Source organism: Sphaerodactylus townsendi, linkage group LG08 (assembly GCF_021028975.2).
Source record: "Sphaerodactylus townsendi isolate TG3544 linkage group LG08, MPM_Stown_v2.3, whole genome shotgun sequence".
NCBI lineage: Eukaryota > Metazoa > Chordata > Lepidosauria > Squamata > Sphaerodactylidae > Sphaerodactylus > Sphaerodactylus townsendi.
In genome coordinates this window covers 41832657-41854815 of record NC_059432.1, presented here as the reverse complement: position 1 = coordinate 41854815, position 22159 = coordinate 41832657, and the positions used below count along the sequence as shown (strand labels likewise).

Here is a 22159-nt window from a genome sequence, read left to right as displayed (position 1 = left end):
GAACTACTGTACAATTAATCACATAGATTCTTGAATACACACTGAGGAACAGAATCAAAAGGGAAACAGAGATATCAAAATAGTCAGTTAATTTTCCCCCCTTTCCACTACATGCCTTTTAAAAATCAGGTTGTGGCAGACAGGTGGCAGGTGCAGAAGCCACAAAAAAAGTCTATAATTGTGCAATGGATAAATCCAAACTGTTCAGACACAGATGAACAGCCTGTTGATTGGTTCATGGATTTCAACTAGCAAGCCTGATGCAATCATTGGATAATCAAACATCCCTGCCTTCAGTACTTCAAAGCAGATGTTGATTGTCCACAACAGACATTCAAAGGCTGATGGCAGTGCCCAAAGGGTACAGACTTGAGTTCAAGGACAGATTCATCGATTCCACAAGTTTAAAGAATCCAACTAAGCACCAAATACCTCAGATAGCTATCCAACATTTTATGAACATCAGAGCAATGCAGCTTGTCCTGATTTAAAATGGACCTTAGATGTTTATTCAATTTCTTTTTCACCATATTGAAAAAGAAGAGGGTCACCAGGGCTATTTATTTTTGCCTAAAGCAAGTACAAATAAACACTTCTGGATAACCTGGTCAAATCTTCTTCACTAGATCTAGCCCAGGGGTAGGGAACCTGCGGCTCGAGAGCCACATGCGGCTCTTCTGCCCTTGCACTGTGGCTCCATGAGCCGAGCCGCTGGCCCCATCCTTGCCTGCCCTTCAGGCAGCAGGGCGGGCGCATCCATGCGCTTCTCAGAATGAGCGCAGTAAAAGGTAAAAAAAACCCTATATATATAGTGTTATCTTTATTTTAAATGTCAAAAATTATTTGCGGCTCCAAGTGTTTTCTTTTCGTGTGGAAAACAGGTCCAAATGGCTCTTTGAGTGTTAAAGGTTCCCTACCCCTGATCTAGCCAAACTCTACATATACCAATTCTATGCCTCGGGAAGTTCACCTGAATCGTACCTACCCAAGAATTGTTCCTGCATGAAAACTGAGATCACAGAGAGAGGTCTGCCTGACTATCCCATCAATTAAAGAAGCTCATTTGGTAGGTACACAAGAGAGATGGCTTTATCAGCAGCATCCCTACAATAACTTTGTCATGGTGGTATGCCCAGCCCCTTGATCTTTAGAAGGCAGCTGAAGACAGTTTTATTTAGAATTGCATTTGATTAAATCAGTTCTAAATCATAATCTTAAATTTTGGCCTCATGTGTTTTTATGTACTCTGTTTTATGTACTTTTACTTATTTTGTAAGTCGACTTGAGGTCTGTAAGGAAGAGGCAGCTAATAAATGTTTTAAATAAATAAAAAAGTTGAATATGATGGAACATACTTCTAGTACAAAGCACTCTCCTTCAGATCAATATCATCTCCCTGAATGCTCAACAAAGTCCTTTTGGCACTGGTGTTTAGCTCAGTATCCAAAAGATGGCACTGAACTGGTACTTCAATTATATGATGATATGTCACAATGCTGACATGTTGATGTGTGGACACTCCTGAATGTTTACAGTCTCACAGTTCCTCTTCACTCTGATTAAGAGCTTCTTATATCTTCAGCAGTCAACTCATTTTGGACTACAGAATTTATTTATTTATTTATATTATCTAAGGTTCGTACTTCTGTCCCTATTCCTCTTACCTTCCCCTTTTCCCATTCCCTCCCCACAGGTCTTCATTCCCCTTAGAGTTATTTTATGGTGCCATTGAAGTTTGACAAATTGTTTTCGGTTTTAAAATGATTTTCTGTAAGCCACCCTGAGGCCGTCATGGTGAAGGGCGGCATATACATGAAATCATAAATACATTAATTAAATATTTAGCCTTTCTCACTGGAACTCAGATTACCCAGAGTGACCTAGTACAATCAACAAGATGGGACATTCAATAAACAATAAAATAGGATTTGGGTTGTAAATCCAACTATAAGTCTAAAAAACAGCATTGTAGCAAAGCATATATTAAGATGACACATTAAATTAAGCAAAATTACACAATAGGAGTTGACTCACAGTAAACTACGATATACACAGTAGTATAAAACAATCATGTAGCCAAGTAACTTTGCGAAGCCTTTTGTAATAGTGCTACTCTACTGCTTGTGTGGAAAAGCCCTACTGAATAATTCATTTTGCATCGTTTAAGGAAAGTCAGGAGAGTGGCAGGCTGTTCTACAAGTTGGGGCTACACTGGAGAAGGCCCATGTATGGGCAATTGTTGACTTTGCCTATTTGGAGATTGGCATTTGCAGAAGGCCTTGCAGAAGGTGAAAGTGTAGTTCCTTGATACTGCAGGTTCATTAGTACTGGCAAACCACCCTGAGGGATCTGACAAAGCTCCCCTGTTAATAGTGTCCTGTTATTATTTGGTATCTCTCTCTCACCTTCACACTTCAGGTAATACCTTCAGGGTTGAAATACATTTCCAGCCTCCCACAGAGAATCAGCCAACAGGATGTGTAACAATATATGGCAGGCTTTTTTGCAGCGTAGTCAAGGTGTAGCCTAGCAAGCAAAGAGGCAGAAGGATTCTTCAGGCATGACCACAGAAAGTACTCCGTACCAGTACCCCATGGGGATAGGGGTTTGAGCCCTACATTAAATTCTGGGATCAGAGGTTAAGGATTCTCTATTTCTTCATCTGCAAACTTGCAGATTCTTAAAGGACATAGCAGTGGATAAGATCTGGAGGTGTGCCTGCACCCCCAGCTCAAAAAGACATGTGTGTGTGTGTTTGTGCACACACATATTTTTACAAAGAACAGGAGCTGCAAGAATAGTTATCTTCATATCTGTCCAACTTCTCTTAGGTTTCAAGAAATAGTTCTCCCTTTCTTGTATCTTAAACTCATTCTCCATAGCCAAAAACATTGAGATAGATTAGATGTTAGATGGTGGTTAAGGTTCGACCTTCATGTAACTAACCATCCTAGGCAGAAGTGGCAACTATTTCAATTAGAACCTGTATCAAAATTACACATGTACTGTAAAGCACAAAGAAATTGATCTGTATTTTAAGTCAGTCTTATTGCTTCACCAGCACAGAAACCCAGTACAATCACATTTATAGTTACCTGTTTATTTTTCACATCAGAGTTTTGATACTTGTGCATTTAGAAATGCCTTTTTTTAGTAAATATGATCTATTCAGTAGGAAAGGGGCTGAAAAATGCTTTAAGTGGCAAGTGTGAATTGAGCTGTACTGGGGGGAAAGGCTTATAAGATAATCATATCCTGGATGCTCAAGGGAAAATTTGATTTTAGAGTATGTTGGCTTATTCTGTCAGGGCAATAGCTGCCTTGGTAGCTTTAGAGGGGCAGGTTTTCTTAGGAAGAAATTTGTAGGAGTGTCACCTGGGTTTTGGTTCATTATTCATTATACATTCATTATACACTGTGAAGTCTATCTTTGGTCCCACAGATGTGGCATCTGGATGCAGAAACTGTACCTGTTAATAGTTACCTAAAGTGCAGCCCTTATTGGGGTCCCGCCTGAGGGGATAAAACTGCATTTTTACATTCCAGAAGTGGATACTGCCTGGGGGAACAAGGAACATTTTCTTATTGCAAAAATTTGGTTCTTCCAGATAGCAGACAATATTCTACCCTCTGAGCAGAATGTTTTAGTGGGACACACTGCAACCTATTCTATGTCACAGGGATGCTATCTCTCCCACTTCTCCTTCCCCTTTGATCTTATTATTTGGAGTTTTGTTTTCTTGCAGATCTGTTCTTACATATTTGTTCTAACATTACATCATGAGACCCTGTTTGTACCAACATTAAACCTATCAAGGAAAGCTGTAGAGACTCTTCTGCTAATGCAGTTAGACTCCAGAAATGAAGACTTGCCATCTGGATGTCAGAAAAATGAGAACTGGCAGTAAGAAAAATATCTCTTTCAATCCAAGGCAGAACTCCAGGGTTTTGGGGTTTTTTTTACTTTAATTCTGCATAAAGAACCCATTTGTGGCTTTGATGGCTTCAGCTAAAGACTGAGTGGGGAAGTTAATAGCTACCTATGCTGGAGGTTACCATGGTTCAATTCTGTCTTGGTGAAATGTTCCACCTCGGAATGCAAACACAGTTCATTAAAGCTGTTTACATGTGGACCACTTATGGATCAGGGAGAAAAAGTAAATTAATGTGTAAGCCTTTTACCTGAAAGAGAATGTTAATTGAACTTCTGAGCATCAGCAGGACAAAAAAGAACTCTGGGACACATAATCTCTGGAAACTGGGATGCTGTCATTTCAGTGGAGCAGTTACCAGGGAGGAAAGTAGACTCCTAGTTGCTGCTACTGCCACATAAATTTTTGACAAGGGGAAAAAATAGCAGGACAGGGGTAAGGGGATTGTTGGGGTTTGACCTGGGGACAGTGGGTTCCTCACCACACTCTTCTCAGTGATATCATTGGGAGCACAATAAACTGTCCAATTTTCAGAATTTCAAATAATATTGAAATTATAACACTGGGAAAAATCAGATCTCATAGATAATGTGCAGTTTGGCCTTGAGTTTTTGAGGGAACATTCCTAAGTAGGAATATCTGAAAATAAATCACATTTTATTTACTGAGTTTACTTCCAGGAAAGTGTGTGGAAGGCAGCAGCCTAAGAAAGCTTCTTGGAGGCCTAATAAAAATGAAACATTGCTGATCTTGGGACTGAATCCTTGTCCTCTATATCCTGCCCATATGTTTTCTTTAACTATGATTTTCAGTTTTGCCAGGATTTTGAAGGTTTGACATGGATCCAAAAACTTTGGTTAAGAGAACACCTAGAGAACATTAACTACAGTAAATATCAGTGCCAGGGAATGTTGATCCATTATTTAGGCAACAATGGAAAGAAGAACATTAGTGTCAGGAAGGAAGTAAACAAGTCTGAAGCCTGGTTCTGGTGGGTTTTCCGGGCTGTGTGGCCGTGATCTGGTGGATTTTGTTCCTAACGTTTTGCCTGCATCTGTGGCTGGCTGGCATCTTCAGAGGTGTATCACTTTTCTCTGTTAGGAACAAAATTCTCTGTTAGGAACAGCCACACAGCCCGGAAAACCCACCAGAACCAGTTGAATCTGGCCGTGAAAGCCTTCGACAAGTCTGAAGCCTGTTCTCAATCTTTTAACTATGGTTAAGAGATTGTAGTGTTATGTCTGCATTGGACGATGACAGTACCACTGTTACTGTCCAAGACTGAAGAAGTCACAGTTCTATGGGGTACACAGTTCTGGCAGTTCAGAAGGTTTCATTGTACAGGTGCCTCAGAAACCACTGCATATTATTGCTGGATAATGCAACATACATGGCTGTCTTTACCATTGCCGTTTTACCCTTTGTTCAAGGAAAGCATAGCACCCTAAAACCACTTATTCCTACACCCGAAGTTATAACACATGCATGTAAACTCAACATAAAGGTTCCAAATACATATACCAGAATATGTGTCATCTGCTGCTTATTACTGTAATTAATTATTGACAATGAGGCCTATTTCAGCCATCAACCTGTTGTTACATACATGTAACATGGGGCTCTAATTTAAGTCCAGCCTTACTAAGACAGTAGACAGCCTACTGTCAATTATTGGCTTTCCAACTTGACATGTGAAATACTAAGTATGCATGGAATGCACGGAATGATCATATGGTCCACATGACACATAAATATGTCTTAATGCATGTAGTCAACATGCACTTCACTTCCAATTAAAAGGTATGTTAGAAACTGGCAATTGTGTTAATCAGCTGCTTGCTGAGGGGAGCAAATGAATAATTGATATGCTGCCAATGATTTTTTGGGAAATATTTTGCTATGTATGTTTACTAAAAATATAATAATTTACACAGACTTCTGTATCATAGAAACATCTTGATTCTACAACCAAAGAGAAATGTTTCAATGGGTGACTGAATTCTGGATAGTAGATGACACCACTAAGACTGTTACATAGAGATGACACATTGCTAATGACACAAAAACAATTATGCCTACTTGAGAATGTCTAAGATAAAAGAGGAAGAAATATTGTGTAATATCATAAATGTTTATATCGTGGCAGGAAGCTACCACAGCTTAATGTGTATGTTAATGTAATAGAGCCTGGTATTTGTGAATACATTTCACTAATGCGACAGAATATATATTTTAATTGTCATTTTACTAATATGATAAAACTACTAATATGAAACAGAAACATGAATACTGCAGCAAACACTATGTTACACTTTAAGTATTAAATACTCCAAGGTGCTTCACTAATTGAGATATATTTTAATAATGCAAATCATAGGCCCCTTCCTCACATATGGAATAATGCACTTTCAACCCACTTTCAATTCACTTTGCAGCTGGATTTTACTGTGTGGAATAGCAAAATCCACTTGCAAACAATTGTGAAAGTGGATTGAAAGTGCATTATTCTGCATGTGTGGAAGGGGCCATAGTTATATGGTCTGCCTTCATATTTGTGGCTTTATTTGGTGCTTACTCTTCCCATGTGTACTATAACTAAATAAAGAGATTCCTTCTACTTTTTAAGGATTGAACTGTTCCTGACCCACATGTGGATGCACATAACAACAGAAGAGGGTTTTTTCTCTGTTTGGTACTTTGCAAAAGGAGTTTCCTGCAATCCTAAGTGCTTGAAATATTTTGAAGTTCTAACCTGCCAAGTTGAAATAGTAATGCCTTCTACTTTAGAAGGAATTGGAAACTTTACTGTTCTCTAGATATAAGGCTTTGTGGTCTAGGATATGGGTCTGCAACCTGTGGATGTGGGCTAAGGATTTTTAATCTGGCAGTCTCATCACAGCAGGTCTAAATGCCACCCAGATGCTTCTGGCTATATTTCTGTATCCAGAACATTTCCACAATCTATTTTGCTCATCAGTCCTTTCCATTTCTCACATGATACCTGACCCTTTGATCTCTTTCTCCCATTCTACTGTTCTTCCTTACATTTCTATCTGTCTTTCTGTTTACTTCCCCCTCTTTCCCAGGAGTGTGAAAGGATGAACCAAGATGTATCAAAGATAGTAACAGCCACCAGGGAAAAAAGTTTAAGCCTATGTCATTTTTCTCTCTTATTTTGTGGCACAAATGTTGAGATCTTCCATTCTGTTATTACTATGCATCTCTTGTAAACTATGCATCTCTTGTAAACTATGGGCAAAGATGTAATTGAAAGCTGTCTGCTTTTGAACATTAATAATCAAAGTAGTTTGAAATATTTATAAGTACGCCTATAAAATCAAATGAAGTTTTAAACCTATGAAAATATTTAAACATTTAAAGTGTTGAAGGGCCAAACTAGAAGACAGGGGATCCATGAATGGATCTCTCACATTTTTTTTCAAGTATTAAAAGCATCTAGTTCCAAATTAGGACTTAGGTGTGTCATTTTCCCAGTTTCAATCATCTAAACTAGTCAGGGCTACTGATAGGGGCTGTGGAATTCCTTGGACCCAAGTCATTTTGAGATCCCATGGAATTGCAATGCTGCTGGTGTTTAGGAATGACAGGCAAGATGCTTGCTGCTCAAATTCTCCCCCCCCCAAAAAAAAAAATTGGGAAAAAACCATCAACAAGGGGAAAGAAATTCAGGAGCAAAGTTGGAGATGCATTAGGTAACAGCAGCAAGAAAAGTTGTTTCTCTACAAACCAAGCGTATCTATGGAGTCTTTATGTTTTCTGTTTTCTAAAAGTGACAATGCCCATATCTGGTGAAGACCACCCTCTTCACCCAGGGATTTGGCTGATTCCCCCTCTACTGTGGCGGGGATGGGAGGCTTGAGGGGTCCTGTACACTCCTCCCACTTTTGGGGATGGTTGGAGTATAGCCCAGCATCAGCTAGTAGTTCAGTGAAATACTTAAAGAACAACTTTATGTACATCTTTTTGGAAGGCAAGAGGTAAAGACAATCCAAAGCCACACTACACACGGTACCTAAAAAAGCAGCACCAAGCTTTACAGAATTGGAATAAATAAGTTGAGATAATGTAATAGCTGCCCTGATCTTAATAGCCCAGGCTAGTCCAATCTCATCAGATCTCTGAAACTAAGCAGGATTGGACCTGGTTAGTATTTGGATGGTATACCAACAAGGAATATCTACAGTCAGGCAATAGCAAACCACCTATGAATATTTGTTGCCCTAAAAAACCCACAAGGGGTCACCATAAGGTGGCTACAATTTCATCATGAAAAAAAGTAACAGCTGTATGAGGATTAACTTGAACAAAGCAAAGTAGTAAGCAAGCTTTTGAGTCCACCAGAATTCTTTATCAGGATGCATTCCAAAATGTGGGGAGGGCTAGTGGTGGGAGATTGTTTGCAAAACACAATGTCAAATATCCAGCCTGAACCTGCAGTTCCTAATAGTTTTAAAACAGAAAGGAATGCTACACAGAACAATCTTATCCATGTTTATTCAAAACTAAGCCTCAGTGCATTCAATGGATCATTCCTGATGAAAAAGATGTCATGTTGAACCAGATATGCCTGTGCAATGAAGAAATAGCTTCTCCAACTACATAAGCCAGCAGTAATCTGGACATGCCCTAGTGCCAACTGGATCACACAAATCTAAAACACAGTAAAGACAAAAAACAAACTCAAAAGCCCAGTGCTAAGTTGTCCACAACTAACAAGTCTTTTGAGTAGTACATGAAGCATGGTTTAGAACTGGAGGGCATGAAAAGAGGCAGAAAGAGTCTTTCTCCAAGGCCCAAGGAAGTTCTTGAAGCCCAAAATCTCATTTGTCCCAAGATGCTCAACCATTCATTTTTATTTTCTCCATAGCTTTTGAACAATCTTATTTATACACCTGCCTTAAGTTCTGGTGTCTAGATAGAACAAAATCTGTACACAAGACTCCGTCACACTCTAGCATGACAAAGAAACAGGGTGAGGGTTTGTAGATGTCGGGACACTGTTATGCAGTTATGAGCAGGTCTGAATGTCAAAGGGTGGAATTTGTCACAGGCAGATTTTGCCATCTGCTCTAATTGTATTTCCCAAACCATCCTTTTATTGCTGTCCATATTAGTGATGGTTGCCATTCACTTATGTGGGGAAATTAACCCTGGATTGCAAGACAATGCAGCGAATGCAAAATCTGCCCTTCAACTGACACCGGCTGCACGACATAGGCTGCAATGAGAGGCCTCCTAGGGGATGGAATGCATTTTTGCACAAAGTATAATACCAAATCACCCTGAGATCTTCCAAGGGTTCTCCTCACATACGAACCCCTTCTCCATCTCACACACAGACCCAACTCACAATGACAATAATTTTGCTAGTCATATATAAACTTAACTCCTGAGTTTCATCTATTTGTCTCATGCTAATACAATAATCTTTGCTTGTTTAGATATTTATACCCTGCTTTTTACCCAATGAGGTAAAACAGCTTTCGACATCCTTCCCCTGTCCTCTATTTTATCATCCCAACAACACCCCTGTGAGGTAGGTTGTGCTGAGAGAGTACGACTAACCCAAGGACACTGAACAGGCTGCCATGGCAGAGAGAAGATTCAGTCTAGTCTGACACTTTAATCACTACACTATACTAATATTTGGCTTATATAGACAGTGTAGCAGAATGGATCCCAATGACTCCCATTGAGTTCTGTAGAATTAATCGAAGACAGAGGAAAAACTGATCTTAAAGATAGTTTTTGCCTCAGCTGATTTCATGATTACAGCCTGTTTTATTTCTTTATTGTATATTAATGGTGTCAACTGAATTGTATGAAAGAAAGTAAAAGTGTTCAAATCAGTAAATAGAGAAGAAGAGAAGTGCAGTCTCGATTTATACCGCACTTTTCCCTCCTGCAGCTTAGAAGCTCCTTCCCTTCCTCTCCCCACAATAGACACCTTGTGAGGTGGGTGGAGCTGAGAAAGTTCTGAGACTAGCCCAAGGTAACCTGGCAGGCTTCATACGTAGAAGTGGGGAAACAAATCCAGTTCACCAGATTACGGTACACCACTTATGTGAAGGAATGGGGAATCAAAATTGGTTTCCAGATTCCAGGCTATAAACAATTTAATAGATTTTGAGATTTAACCACTGAACTTTTGGGTGCTTACATAACAACTTCATTCACAATTATGGAATTGTATGTAAATTTTCAACAATAGCTTTTTGTGCTTCATTCATGTTTAATTTGTATAAATGGAAAGCCCTGGATGATCTCAAAAACTTTGAAAAATAGTTTTAACCCAAGCATGGTTGAATGTCTAAAACAATCTAAAAATAAATTTTAACTCTTTGATGTTTAATAGACGGTTTTTCAAATGGGCTACATAAAATAGATAATTTTATATTGTAAATATGCTCTTTCATAAATTTCTATCTTTTAAAAGCATGTATTGTTGTTATTTGAATGCCATTAAAGGTTTCAGTTCTGTTCAGATAACTTTATAGCACAATAAAGGGAGAAGAAATAACTTCTAACAATATCTCTGCGAAAACAAATAAAAGGTATTTTGCATTTGTTCAAATGAATACGTTTTAGTGAGCAAGTGACCCTTTTGTCCTTTTGGGTGGGAGTGAGGAAGATGAATTATTATCCCCTTGCTGCTACATTTTGCCAGTTTGGTACCACACAGTCAATAACTTCACCTTGATGCAGAAACTCTGTGATTTATCAGTTCTTCCTTTACCCAGTGCTGCCACAACCTGGAGAAGTAAAGCCAGTCATGATGCAGAGATCAGACTTTGGTCACAGCTACTTGGAAAAAAAATAAAGCACTCTCTGATGATAGACAAATGTGTCTTGTTAGCAACAGCCAAAAAGCGCTTGACTTGTACTAATAACAAAAAGGCCATGTTGGTCACCACGGGTCTAAAGACGAAGCACCCTGTCACTGCCTTGGTTGGGAAATTAGCAAATAATGTTCCTTTTCTTTGATAAATGGGCGACAGTTCTCTCTCACCAATCATTTTTTAACATTTTGATGCATGTCTATGATCCCGCTGGAGGAACAGAAAAGTTTACTGGCCCTCAATTTTCAGATGATGAATGGAACACTCTAAATGTGCGATTTCTGTATGAGGTATAGTTCATTTTAAGCAATTCTAGTAAATGGGTGTCACTGATTAGAACAAATAGTCTACTTGTGCAATAGCACAAATGGTATGTCTCATTCTTCTGGTCTCCTCTGAGACAGAAAAGAAAGGGGACAACAATGACCATGTTATACTTATTGGAACTACAGTGGTTTTAAATGAGCCGTTTTATGCAATCTTAACATACTGTCACCATGACAGGTTATCAAATCAATTTTTTAAATCTTCATTACTGCTGGTCTAATGAAAATGCTTTTTGGACCGAGTATAGAACTGCAAGGCAAAACAGCACTAAACAGAATGCTTTATTCCCCATCACATTTTATAAAATATGCTTACATTAGGTATGTTATTTTTTTTAATTTTAAGATGGTAAAGTTATAGAGTTTCATTTTTTTAAAGACTGCTTTGAAGGACATATTTGAAGCAGCCATCCTTATAGGAAGACTAGGACGTCTGTCCTCCTGACAACTAATATTATCTCAAGGTCTGATCGATACATAAGCAATGAGGTACGTTTCGACAATGAAATAGTCAAAAAGAAAGTATTGCATATAGATTAAAACTGCTACGAATGTCAAATGTGACAATAAATATTCTTTTTTTAAGTTCCAGGAAACAAAGGTTAATCGTTCACTATCTGCATTCTGTTACCAATTTTTCATGATGACAAAGTTCTGTGGTTAAGAATTATAACTGAATATGTACAAGAAATAATCAGGTGGTCTGAATTTAACTAAGGCATTAGCATTTAGTTTAACATAGTAAAAATAGTATGATTTGTGGGAGGCAATTAACAATCATTTGCTCTGTGGATACAAGTAATTTGTTTAAAGAGCACTGACCTATGAGACAGCTAGTTTGTATTGGCTGTGATAGAAGGGAGCTATTGACTTTGAACATAGTGCAGCAGCCCCATTGACAAAAGCAAACCGGAATTCATACAAAAGATCCTTAAAACACTTGAAGCTTGAAATCTAGGGATGTGCATTCAGATAAAACTAAATTGAAAATATACCCATAAAATGCTATATCAGTATTTTTTTTGATACATTCATCATTCCAAATATAACCAGGATTTTTCAGAATTCTGAAAAAATGGTCCTGAAAAATACAGGAATACTGTTTTTTCTCACCCCTCCCCCATTTTTCTATGTTTGTTTCCCTTTGTTTCTGTGTCTTCCCACTGTTTCTATCAGCCTTCCAAGCTCCTTACATCTATTTCAAGTCTGTTTGTAAGGCCGTTTCCGCACGGCCTCCTTCCGCCCCCACGCCGCCAAGAGTGCGAGCGGCGTGGGGGCGGAAGCCCGTTCGCATGCAAGCATGCGAACGGGCAAAGCGGAGGCCGGCAGACGGAAGGTCGGAAGACAGTGTGGAGGACAGTGGTCGGAGGACAGTGTGGGCGGGGCTGCGACGCCCCGCAGGCGACGAGGAGGACACCGTGAGTGGGGCGGAGACGGGAGACAGCGTCTTCCCGGCAGCGCGGTTCACACCGCGCCGCAGGGAAGACGCTCCCTCCCCAACAACAACCCTTTAAAGGGTTGTTTAGGGCGGCTTGTTGTTTAGGGCGGCTTGACGCCGCCCTGGGGGGAGAGAAGAAGAGTCAGGTCGCAGCTGCTGCATTGCAGCAGCGGCGCCTGTGCGAACGGCGGCCTGGGGGCGCCTTTTTTGGCGCCCCCAGGCCGTCATAAATGGGCCGTGCGGAAACGGCCTAAGTTTCAAGAGTTTCTTTTTCTCTGCCAGATTGGATTTGTTCTGTTGTGATTCTCGAGTTTGACATTACTTCTGTTGGGTTTAAAGTGCCACTGGATTCTGCTGGGCATCTGTAAAGCTGTCCCCAAACCTTTAGTTTCCACTTCAGAGATTCTGTGGTTTGATTTTGATCCTAATGAGCATATGCTGCCAGAGTAGCACTGTGTTGGGCTTCTGTACTCTGCTGGGCTTGCAAAAGTACCCCTCAACTGGAAAAATTTCTCTGGTTTGATTGGTTCTATTTGGCTTGGCACATTGACTTGTGGGTCTAGAAGGACTACTGGGTTCTACAATTGTTCTGCTGGGCATGTTGCTGGTTTTCCATGAGAGATGTTTGACAAGTGATTGCGGCTTGTAGGTGTGGCCTTTGTCCTGGAAGCAGCTTGGAGAGTTTTCAAATAATGGGAAATAATGGAAGATAGTTGGGAGCACCCAGTTCACAGAATTGGACCTCTTGGTCCAATTTACATGAAATTTGGCAGTTATTTAAACGATAGGCTCTATCAGCTCCCATAAAATTTTGGTGGCTGTACTGTTAAACTCCTTCCAGCAACCAGAATAATGGACACCAACATTTTTGATTTCCCCTTCCCCCCAAAAAACCCAGAGAATATTTTCAGGTACAATACACCTGAATAAAAAAAATACAAAAATAATTTTTGCACACTCCTATTGAAATAGTTTCAGAGGGTGAAGTAAGCTAAATGGTTTAAATTAGCTAACATAGGCTAATTCTGCATAGGAAACTGAAATGGGTTACATGAACCCACGTTGCCTGTGCTGCTGTTTGCACAGAGAGTGCAGGGGCCAGCTGGGATTGCTGTGATCCTGGCAGAAGGCAGGAGAGGAAACATAGTATTTCCATGGAAACCGCGCAACTGAGAATTCCCCACCTAAGAATCTCCCCTACCTACTGGCGCAACATGGCGGCTACCTGGAGAATCCACCATAATGGTGGACAGAAAGGTTTGGGCATAGAATACTTCCTGCTTGCCGTAGTTTGCAAAGGCAAGCAGGAAGTGTTTGAAGCCCAAATTAAAGGAAAAATCATTAATTTAGCAACTTTCGGGTTCAGGCAAATATAATGGGTCAGAATCATTTGGGGAGCGAGTTCTGTGGGAAGGGCCTGAACCCATTATATTTGGCCTGTACAGAATCTCCTGTAGATACAGATAGGCAAAACAGTTACCCACTTCAAAGATTCAGAACAACAATATATTTTGACTAGAAAGATTTTTCTCTCTCTGTGATATTGACCAAATGTGGGAGTGCAATGTAACATTTTTCCCCTGAATATTCTGTCAAAGGAAGTGATTACATGTTTCACACGTCTGAGGCTGAATGCAAATGTTTGTACAGAAATAATTGTTTGCATTCTCACAATTAATGAATGTATTGCAGACACAGGAATGGTTTTTATATTATTTGCCATTCAGACTTTTCTGAGTGTTTAGTCTAAATACTCTTGTTGTTTCAACTGAATTTAGTGTACTGCAGATGGCATGTTAAAACCCTGAACTCTGCAATTTGTTTTTTCATAAGCCAAAGTTAGTCAAATTGAAGAGGAATTAAGCAAAATACTTGGGTGAAAAAAAGTATGAATTAAAAGACATATATGCAAACTGTAGCAGATGAAAATCTGTTGACAAGATTTTCTTCTAAATGCTGGAAAACTGCTGTGCAGTATGCATTCCAAGAAAGTGGTGGTATGCCTGCACCCACATCTGCATACAGGAGCTATGGTTTTTTTAAAGATACCACCCATAATAATTCCTCCCGTTTTAAGATGTGAGTTTAAAAATACTGACTGTAACGGAATTCCACTTAGAAGCATACAAATCACAATTTGCCTTAATCAAATAACATTGCAATGCTCATAATCTAATTAAAAAGTAATCTCAGATATTCAATTTAAGAACCTTCAATGACTGCTAGCAAGTAAAATGATGAATCTAACCTGCAAAAAGCTGCTTAATTTAAATGTGCCAAGAATTTTTTCAGGTAAGAACTATTTTAATTGTCATTAAACAAGCCAATGATACACTACTTGACAAATATTAAAACAAGTACTACACTCAATTATTAATTTGCACTGTTCACTTTTAAATGCGGCAAATATCTCATTAATTTAATTTTAGGTGCCCACCAGTTTATATTGCATTTTACAGTCTGGAAGGCAATTTACTAACTAGCTATTACATACAGAATGATTGTTAATTCTGCTCCTAAGTGCTAGCTGCTTGAAAACTGTTATTTCTCTCTAATTTTTGACCTTCCTACAACAAGGGTGAGGTATACTGGGAATACCAAGGACTAGTAGAGAAGAGTTGGACATGTCATTTGTGACTCATTCTTTTAATTCACCATGCTAATCAACTGAACTGCCACAATCTCCCAAGGTAATTGTATCTTTACAATAGTTGAAAGCAGCAGGCAAAAAGGCATGGATAGATGGTAATAGACCTTCATCTCAGCCTGCTGAGAAACAGCACAGCACTCTTGCTATATATGACTAATAAGGTCTGAGAGTGTGTGAGTGTGTGGTTTTCTGTTTTGTTTTTAAATCTGGTACTTTTATATACATCATTTAAATGTCTCAACTTCTGTATTTTGCGAAGGCAGTTTCCATACCACACTACACCCTTGTTTCATTATTCTGCTGCCTTGTTGCCCTTTGTTCCACCTCATGCTGAGAAGGTTAAATGTTAGAGAGCCAAGCCAGACTGCAAGCATGGTGGGACACTGATGAGAAACAGATGCCCTGGGGATTCAGCCCCTCCCTCTTATGGGGCTACATAATTTTCATATTGTGAAATACAGTGAAGTTTGGCTCAGTTTTCAATGGGGAGTGTAATTTCCAATGATTATCTCATTGTCCCCATCAATTTAGGGGCAATACAAATCAGACTAAAGTTTCCAGGTCAGACAGGCTTTGACCTCACCCTTCCTCTTACTTTCTGTAGCCATATAGGCTTCCATGCTCCTTAAAAAGCATTTCAAATGTGTAGTCTTGTAACTCTTTAGTTTTATACTTCCAGTAAATTAATTGCAGCCACAGCAGTTTTAGTAACTTTGATTCACTTAAATGTCGTTCTTTAACATTTTCTATGACTCCTGGTGAAAGGGACAAAGAATAAATTGATCTTTATGAGAATGTGACTTTTAAACACTGTAAAACTATGAAAGTTTACATAGAGAGAAAGGTCCAATATATTATACTTATCTATTCTGACCACTGAGACCAGATTTTTTTTAGTATTTGCACAAGTCAGTGGAAATATGTATTGATACCAGCCAAAGAATCTGGATTATTATCAATGTTGCTTTTAAATTAAAGACAGATGTACATAAATATAAATAGTCTTGAGGACTTGAGCAAAGCTACATGTGACTTGCTACAGAACGGACTCCCAGGTACATAAACACCCAGGCCTTGGAAGCTAATAACATATCAACTATTACAGTTAGAATAAGCATACAGACCCAGAAAATCCAGAAACCTGTGTCACTGTAGTGAAAGGCATATCATATTTTCACATATTTTCATTTTTCCTGGTTATCTTCAGAAACAGTTTTCCCATAGCCACTACCACTGCACTATAGGTGAAAAGACATCTGAAGAAAATTTAATAATACAAACTTCATAATTTATCTCTATGAAATTTTAGGGTAATCAACAGTTACTTCGACATCAAATGATCCTTGCAGAGAGCTAAGATTCTTGACTGTCATTAAAGATAAAATTATAAAACATGTACAAAAGCAAAACCTGCTGGGAAAGAGTCAGCATGGCTTTTGCAGAGGCAAATCCTGTCTTACAAACTTACTAGAGTTCTTTGAGGATGTAAATAGGCATGTGGATAAGGGGGAACCAGTGGACATTGTCTACTTGGATTTCCAAAAGGCTTTTGACAAAGTTCCTCACCAGAGACTATTGAGAAAACTCAGCAATGAAGGAATAAGAGGGGAAGTCCTCCTATGGATTAAAAACTGGTTGAGAAACAGGAAGCAAAGAGTGGGTGTAAATGGGAAATTCTCACAATGGAGAGATGTGGGGAGTGGTGTCCTCCAAGGATCCGTATTGGGACCAGTGCTCTTTAACCTATTCATAAATGACCTGGAAGTAGGGGTGGGTAGCGTGGTGGCCAAGTTTGCAGATGATACCAAATTATGTAGGGTGGTGAGAACCACAAAGGATTGCGAGGAGGTCCAAGCGGACCTTGATAAATTAGGTGAGTGGGCTAAGAAATGGCAAATGCAGTTCAATGTAGCAAAGTGATGCACATAGGGGCAAAAAATCCAAACTTCACATACACGCTACAGGGGTCAGTGCTATCAGTCACAGACCAGGAAAGGGATTTGGGCATCTTAATTGATAGTTCCATGGGAATGTCAACTCAATGTATGGCAGCTGTGAAAAAGGCAAACTCTATGCTGGGGATAATCAGGAAAGGAATTGATAATAAAACTGCAAAGATTGTCATGCCCTTATATAAAGCCGTGGTGCGACCACACTTGGAGTACTATGTTCAGTTCTGGTCACCACATCTCAAAAAGGATATTGAAGAGATAGAAAAAGTGCAGAGAAGGGCAACGAGGATGATTGAGGGACTGGAGCACCTTCCTTATGAGGAAAGGCTGCAGCGTTTGGGACTCTTTAGTTTGGAGAGGAGGCGGCTGAGGGGGGATATGATTGAAGTCTATAAAATTATGCATGGGGTAGAAAATGTTGACAGAGAGAAATTTTTCTCTCTTTCTCACAATACTAGAACCAGGGGGCATTCATTGAAAATGCTGGGGGGAAGAATTAGAACTAATAAAAGGAAACACTTCTTCACGCAACGTGTGATTGGTGTTTGGAATATGCTGCCACAGGAGGTGGTGATGGCCACTAACCTGGATAGCTTTAAAAGGGGCTTGGACAGATTTATGGAGGAGAAGTCAATTTATGGCTACCAATCTTGATCCTCTTTGATCTGAGATTGCAAATGCCTTAACAGTCCAGGTGCTCGGGAGCAACAGCCGCAGAAGGCCATTGCTTTCACATCCTACATGTGAACTCCCAAAGGCACCTGGTGGGCCACTGCGAGTAGCAGAGAGCTGGACTAGATGGACTCTGGTCTGATCCAGCTGGCTTGTTCTTATGTTCTTATGTTCTTATGACTGACCTGCCACTTGTTCATAGATTCGAGGTTTAAAAATGTTTCATCTCAGTTGCTCTTCAGCTCCTCTGATAATTGGCAATTAAGTGTTATTGCAGGCACTATTATTTCTTACATTATTATGAAAGTCAAGAACAGGATTCTTTAAAAGTTAGAATAGGATGTGGCTAGATGATAAAACACCCCTAAGATCTCAGCTTACCTAAAGATGGCACTTCCATCTCTACATGATCTACAGCCATAATTGAACACAGAGATGTACTTAAACATACTTATTTCAATTGGTAAGACATATATGATTTTGTGTTGGGCAGCAACCAATATTTGTAGAGCATGTGCTCAGGTTTGTCCAGTATGGTAGAACTACGTTGGGAGTTTAGGTTGAAAGAAAAGAGAAAAATCCTTAAATATGTCATTATATCAGAGACCTGTATTATCATCTTGAACTTGCTCCCTTATAATAAAGATACATACAATGTTATCATCAATTATTAGCTCTACCATGTATTAAATGTTCTATTGTACTCATTACATATGTCATGCCAGCACAGAGAATTTCAAGATGGCACACATGGAGAGATTTAGCAATCACGTTCATGGAACTTAGGAAGGCAAGGTTCATGTTGTCACTTCATTGTGAATAATTCCCTGAAAGGGTCTTGGACACAATTCAAATGTGTATTAGCTGAAATGTTACAATTCTCTTGAGGGTACCACTTCAGAATGTACATAGAGGGCATTACGTAATGGGGTGCTTCCAACGATTAATCATATGTTTTATTTCATTACACAGACCCACAAAACTACTGTACCATGTTAGTGAATATACTTTTGACTTAGAAATAAGCCTATTAATCTGGAATAATTTTATCAGAGTCAACTGATTACTCAGGATCAACTGTTAATACAATGGGAACTATGAAAAGCTTTTTAGACACATTTTCAACTTCAATGAAATACTAATTTCCTAACATCACTGCAAATTAGCACACAGATGCTTGATTAACATATAGTTCACCATATATATTAGCAGTATAACAATGGATATATTCATTGTTTATATGATCTTACAGATAAAATTGTCAGCAGAAAGTATTAGTAAATGAGTACAGTTCATATTCATCTTTTCAGTCCATTATGTTTCCAAGATTTTTTTTAAATGCCCAAATTATTGAATATGAATTAGATGGCAAAAATATTTCAAATGACAAAGGATTTAGCTTATTTCTTATCTCTAGCAGATTTTAACACTATAGACACTAAAAATACACCAATATATAATTGTCTGTTTGTAACCTTTACTGCCAAGTTTCATGTCTGACTGATCTTATTGGAGTATGCAGGGCCATGTTGTACATGAACAATGGAGATTGAAATAGGCTCTAATATAAGTCCACTTTCAACAACATTTAAGATAAGAAACTAAGCACAAATTATACTTCTACTGAGGTTTAGAATAGATTGGATAACTTTTCTACATGATGACAAGGTGTTTAAATAAGTATATTCACAGCCCATGTGTACATTCCCATGCCTATCAGGCAAAAGTTGCACCTTGTACAACTTTTAGGGTCTTTTCATTTTCTGCTTCAAATCATAAGGACTACAAACTTTGTATATGATCCACTTTCGCATTGATAAGATACAGAGGGAATTTTCATAGGGCTCAGTAGACCATGTCTTCATCACCCTTCCTCCCTTTGGTGCCATGAAAGTTTGCAGTCAATTTATAACAACCCTAATAGGGTTTTTAAGGCAATAAACTCAGGTGGTTTGCAATGACCTCTGTGTAACAACTCTGGCCTTTCTTGGAGGAATCCCATCCAAGCGCCAACCAAGGCCAATCCTGCTTAGCTTCTGAGATCTGATAAGATTCAGCTAGCCAAGGCCACCTAACTGTAGGTGAAGGAAAAATTGGATGCTGATCTTCACACAGATTGGAAAACCATGCACGCCTTCTGTTCCTCCAATTGTTGCCTTGTTTTGCAACATTTTAATTTTTTTTGCTGTCAAGTCACAACCAAGCGATGGTGACCCCATAAACTTTTCAAGGCAGGAGTTGGGGTAGTTTGCCCTTGCCTACCTCTGCATAGCAACACTTTGTGATCTTGGCGGTTTTCCACCCAAATACTAACCAGGGCTGATCCTGCTTAGTTTCTGAGTGGGCTAGCCTGGGCTATCCAGGTCAAAGCAACTTTTTTTGCAACTTACACAAGCTGTATTTGCAATAGTATTACTAGGGGAAATGACTGTACTGAGCTCTCAGTGAATCCTTCCCCACAAATATGGCTGCACTCACTCAGGAGGACTAATTTTAAAAGTTTTTAAAAGTTTTAAAAAGGAAATCTGATGCTCTGAAGAGTTTATCCAAGATCATGTTGTTGATGCGTATGTGTGTGTGTACATACTGTGAGATGTAAAATACATGTTTGCAGAATTTAAGTACAAATCTAACATTTCAGACTGCATACTGGATACTCTTGGATGTAAACAAGACAGAAATTGTAACATAAAATGTAAAAAAAGTATCTTAAGAAATGTAGTTACCTGACACTAGGCTTACTTTCGTGAAGTTACAGATACATTTTGAAAATGATCCATCACTACTTAATCACTCTGTAGTGGCTGACAAATTCACCAGTGTGAACATACCAGCATGAAATTCTAATCTTTTAATTCCCTGCATCATTAAGGTATAGAAGGTACAGTTTAGACATAGCAAAAAAAAAATTACCAGTATAGACGAACCGTCCAGGAGCACCTTTACAAAATTGTTTAGATTTATAGGAGAGAGTTACTTCAACAACTCCAGGAATGTGCCGTGGTGGGGTCTGAACTCTGATGGCATGGGGTGTTATCAGCTATAAAAAAAAATCACACAGTAAACATAATTCCAATCAAGATTTAGTGATAGTATCACACATCAGTTGGATATGATTAGTAAAATGAATCTAAATTGGACCTTCCTATCAAAGTGCTCCTGTCTTGCTGTCACACACAAGATTGGGTTATTGCTAGCTTTTTAAAATGAAAATACCTGCAAATGATCCTTGGTTTTAGTTTCCAGGAAAGGCCACAGGGCATCATTCATATGAAGATTGCCTCCACATGTTTCCTTAAACCTGCTTCTAGCAATTTTTTTTTAAAATTGCCCAATTGTATCTGGAGGCTTCCTACAGCAGGTTTCCACTAGAGGGCCATGAAATGCCTCATGCATATTTCCCTGTGTTTAGTCTACTGCCATATGGGAATTCATGATCCAAAAACTTTGAATAAAATCTCATGTCATGGCAATAATCTAATAACAGCTCATAAAACCTTTCTTGGTGGGATGGGAAAGGGGGAACTAAGCTTACAACAACCCAATAAGTACATCTTACCTCACTCCAGACCAACATTGTTCCAAATACAACTTGCAAGCCATCGAAGAAGTTGTCTCCGATGATGATGACCGTGGCTCCACCAGTGGTCCATCCTTCACTGGGGCTGATGGCCTTTATACATGGAGTGGCTGCTTGTACAAGAAGAAAATCAAGAACTTAGTTTTTCTTCTTTTCTGACATCAGAGGGTTTTTTCTTTCTTTTTCTTTTCCCAATGACAAACCATGCAAAGCACAGTAGGAAGAGAGTACACGATCCCTCCAGGAGGCATACAAAGAGGCAATCATATATCAGTGTGTTGATGTATTTAAAGCAAATTATTAAAATGTTGTACAAAGCAAAGGCCAAGCAGCAGAATACTAGTGAGAAAAGGGGGGAAATGGCTTGATACAGCAAATTATGTGTCAGGGCAAATATGGCTATTACGAATGATTAAGCATCACATGTGTGTGGCATGTCGATTTATCTGCTTTGCTGTGCAGATCTAAGCAGAGTCAATCAAGAGATTGTTGAGAGAGATGGAAGAGCAAATGCTCAGAATTTCGATTCCTCATAAGCAGCTAATTGGGTTGGGGTGTTTTTTTTTTTCATCTGCGAACTTTGCCTTTTGGTTCAAAACTTCATTTTCCTCTGTCACTCCATAATTACCACTTTTCACTTTTCATCAGGAAAAAAATCAAAAGCACTATATTAATACTTTTGCCAAAGGTACACATTTTACATCTAATATTGTTTGTCGACATGAATCCCTGAGCCATTTACTTGACCT

General features: G+C 39.0%; 1 protein-coding gene across 12 annotated transcripts in view; it reads right to left on the bottom strand.

The window, feature by feature from the left end:
• Positions 1 to 22159, bottom strand: part of EBF3 (EBF transcription factor 3) — a 196688-nt gene that overhangs the window by 35852 nt on the left and 138677 nt on the right. For 8 of the 12 annotated variants that reach the window (XM_048506438.1, XM_048506439.1, XM_048506443.1 and 5 more), the window contains 2 exons: positions 21390 to 21523; positions 20744 to 20870 (listed from right to left, as the gene is read on the bottom strand). In XM_048506438.1, the coding sequence (XP_048362395.1) occupies positions 20744 to 20870; positions 21390 to 21523 (261 nt within the window). The remainder of the gene's footprint in view (positions 1 to 20743; positions 20871 to 21389; positions 21524 to 22159) is intronic. The other 4 variants (XM_048506444.1, XM_048506448.1, XM_048506446.1 and 1 more) reach the window with 1 other exon arrangement.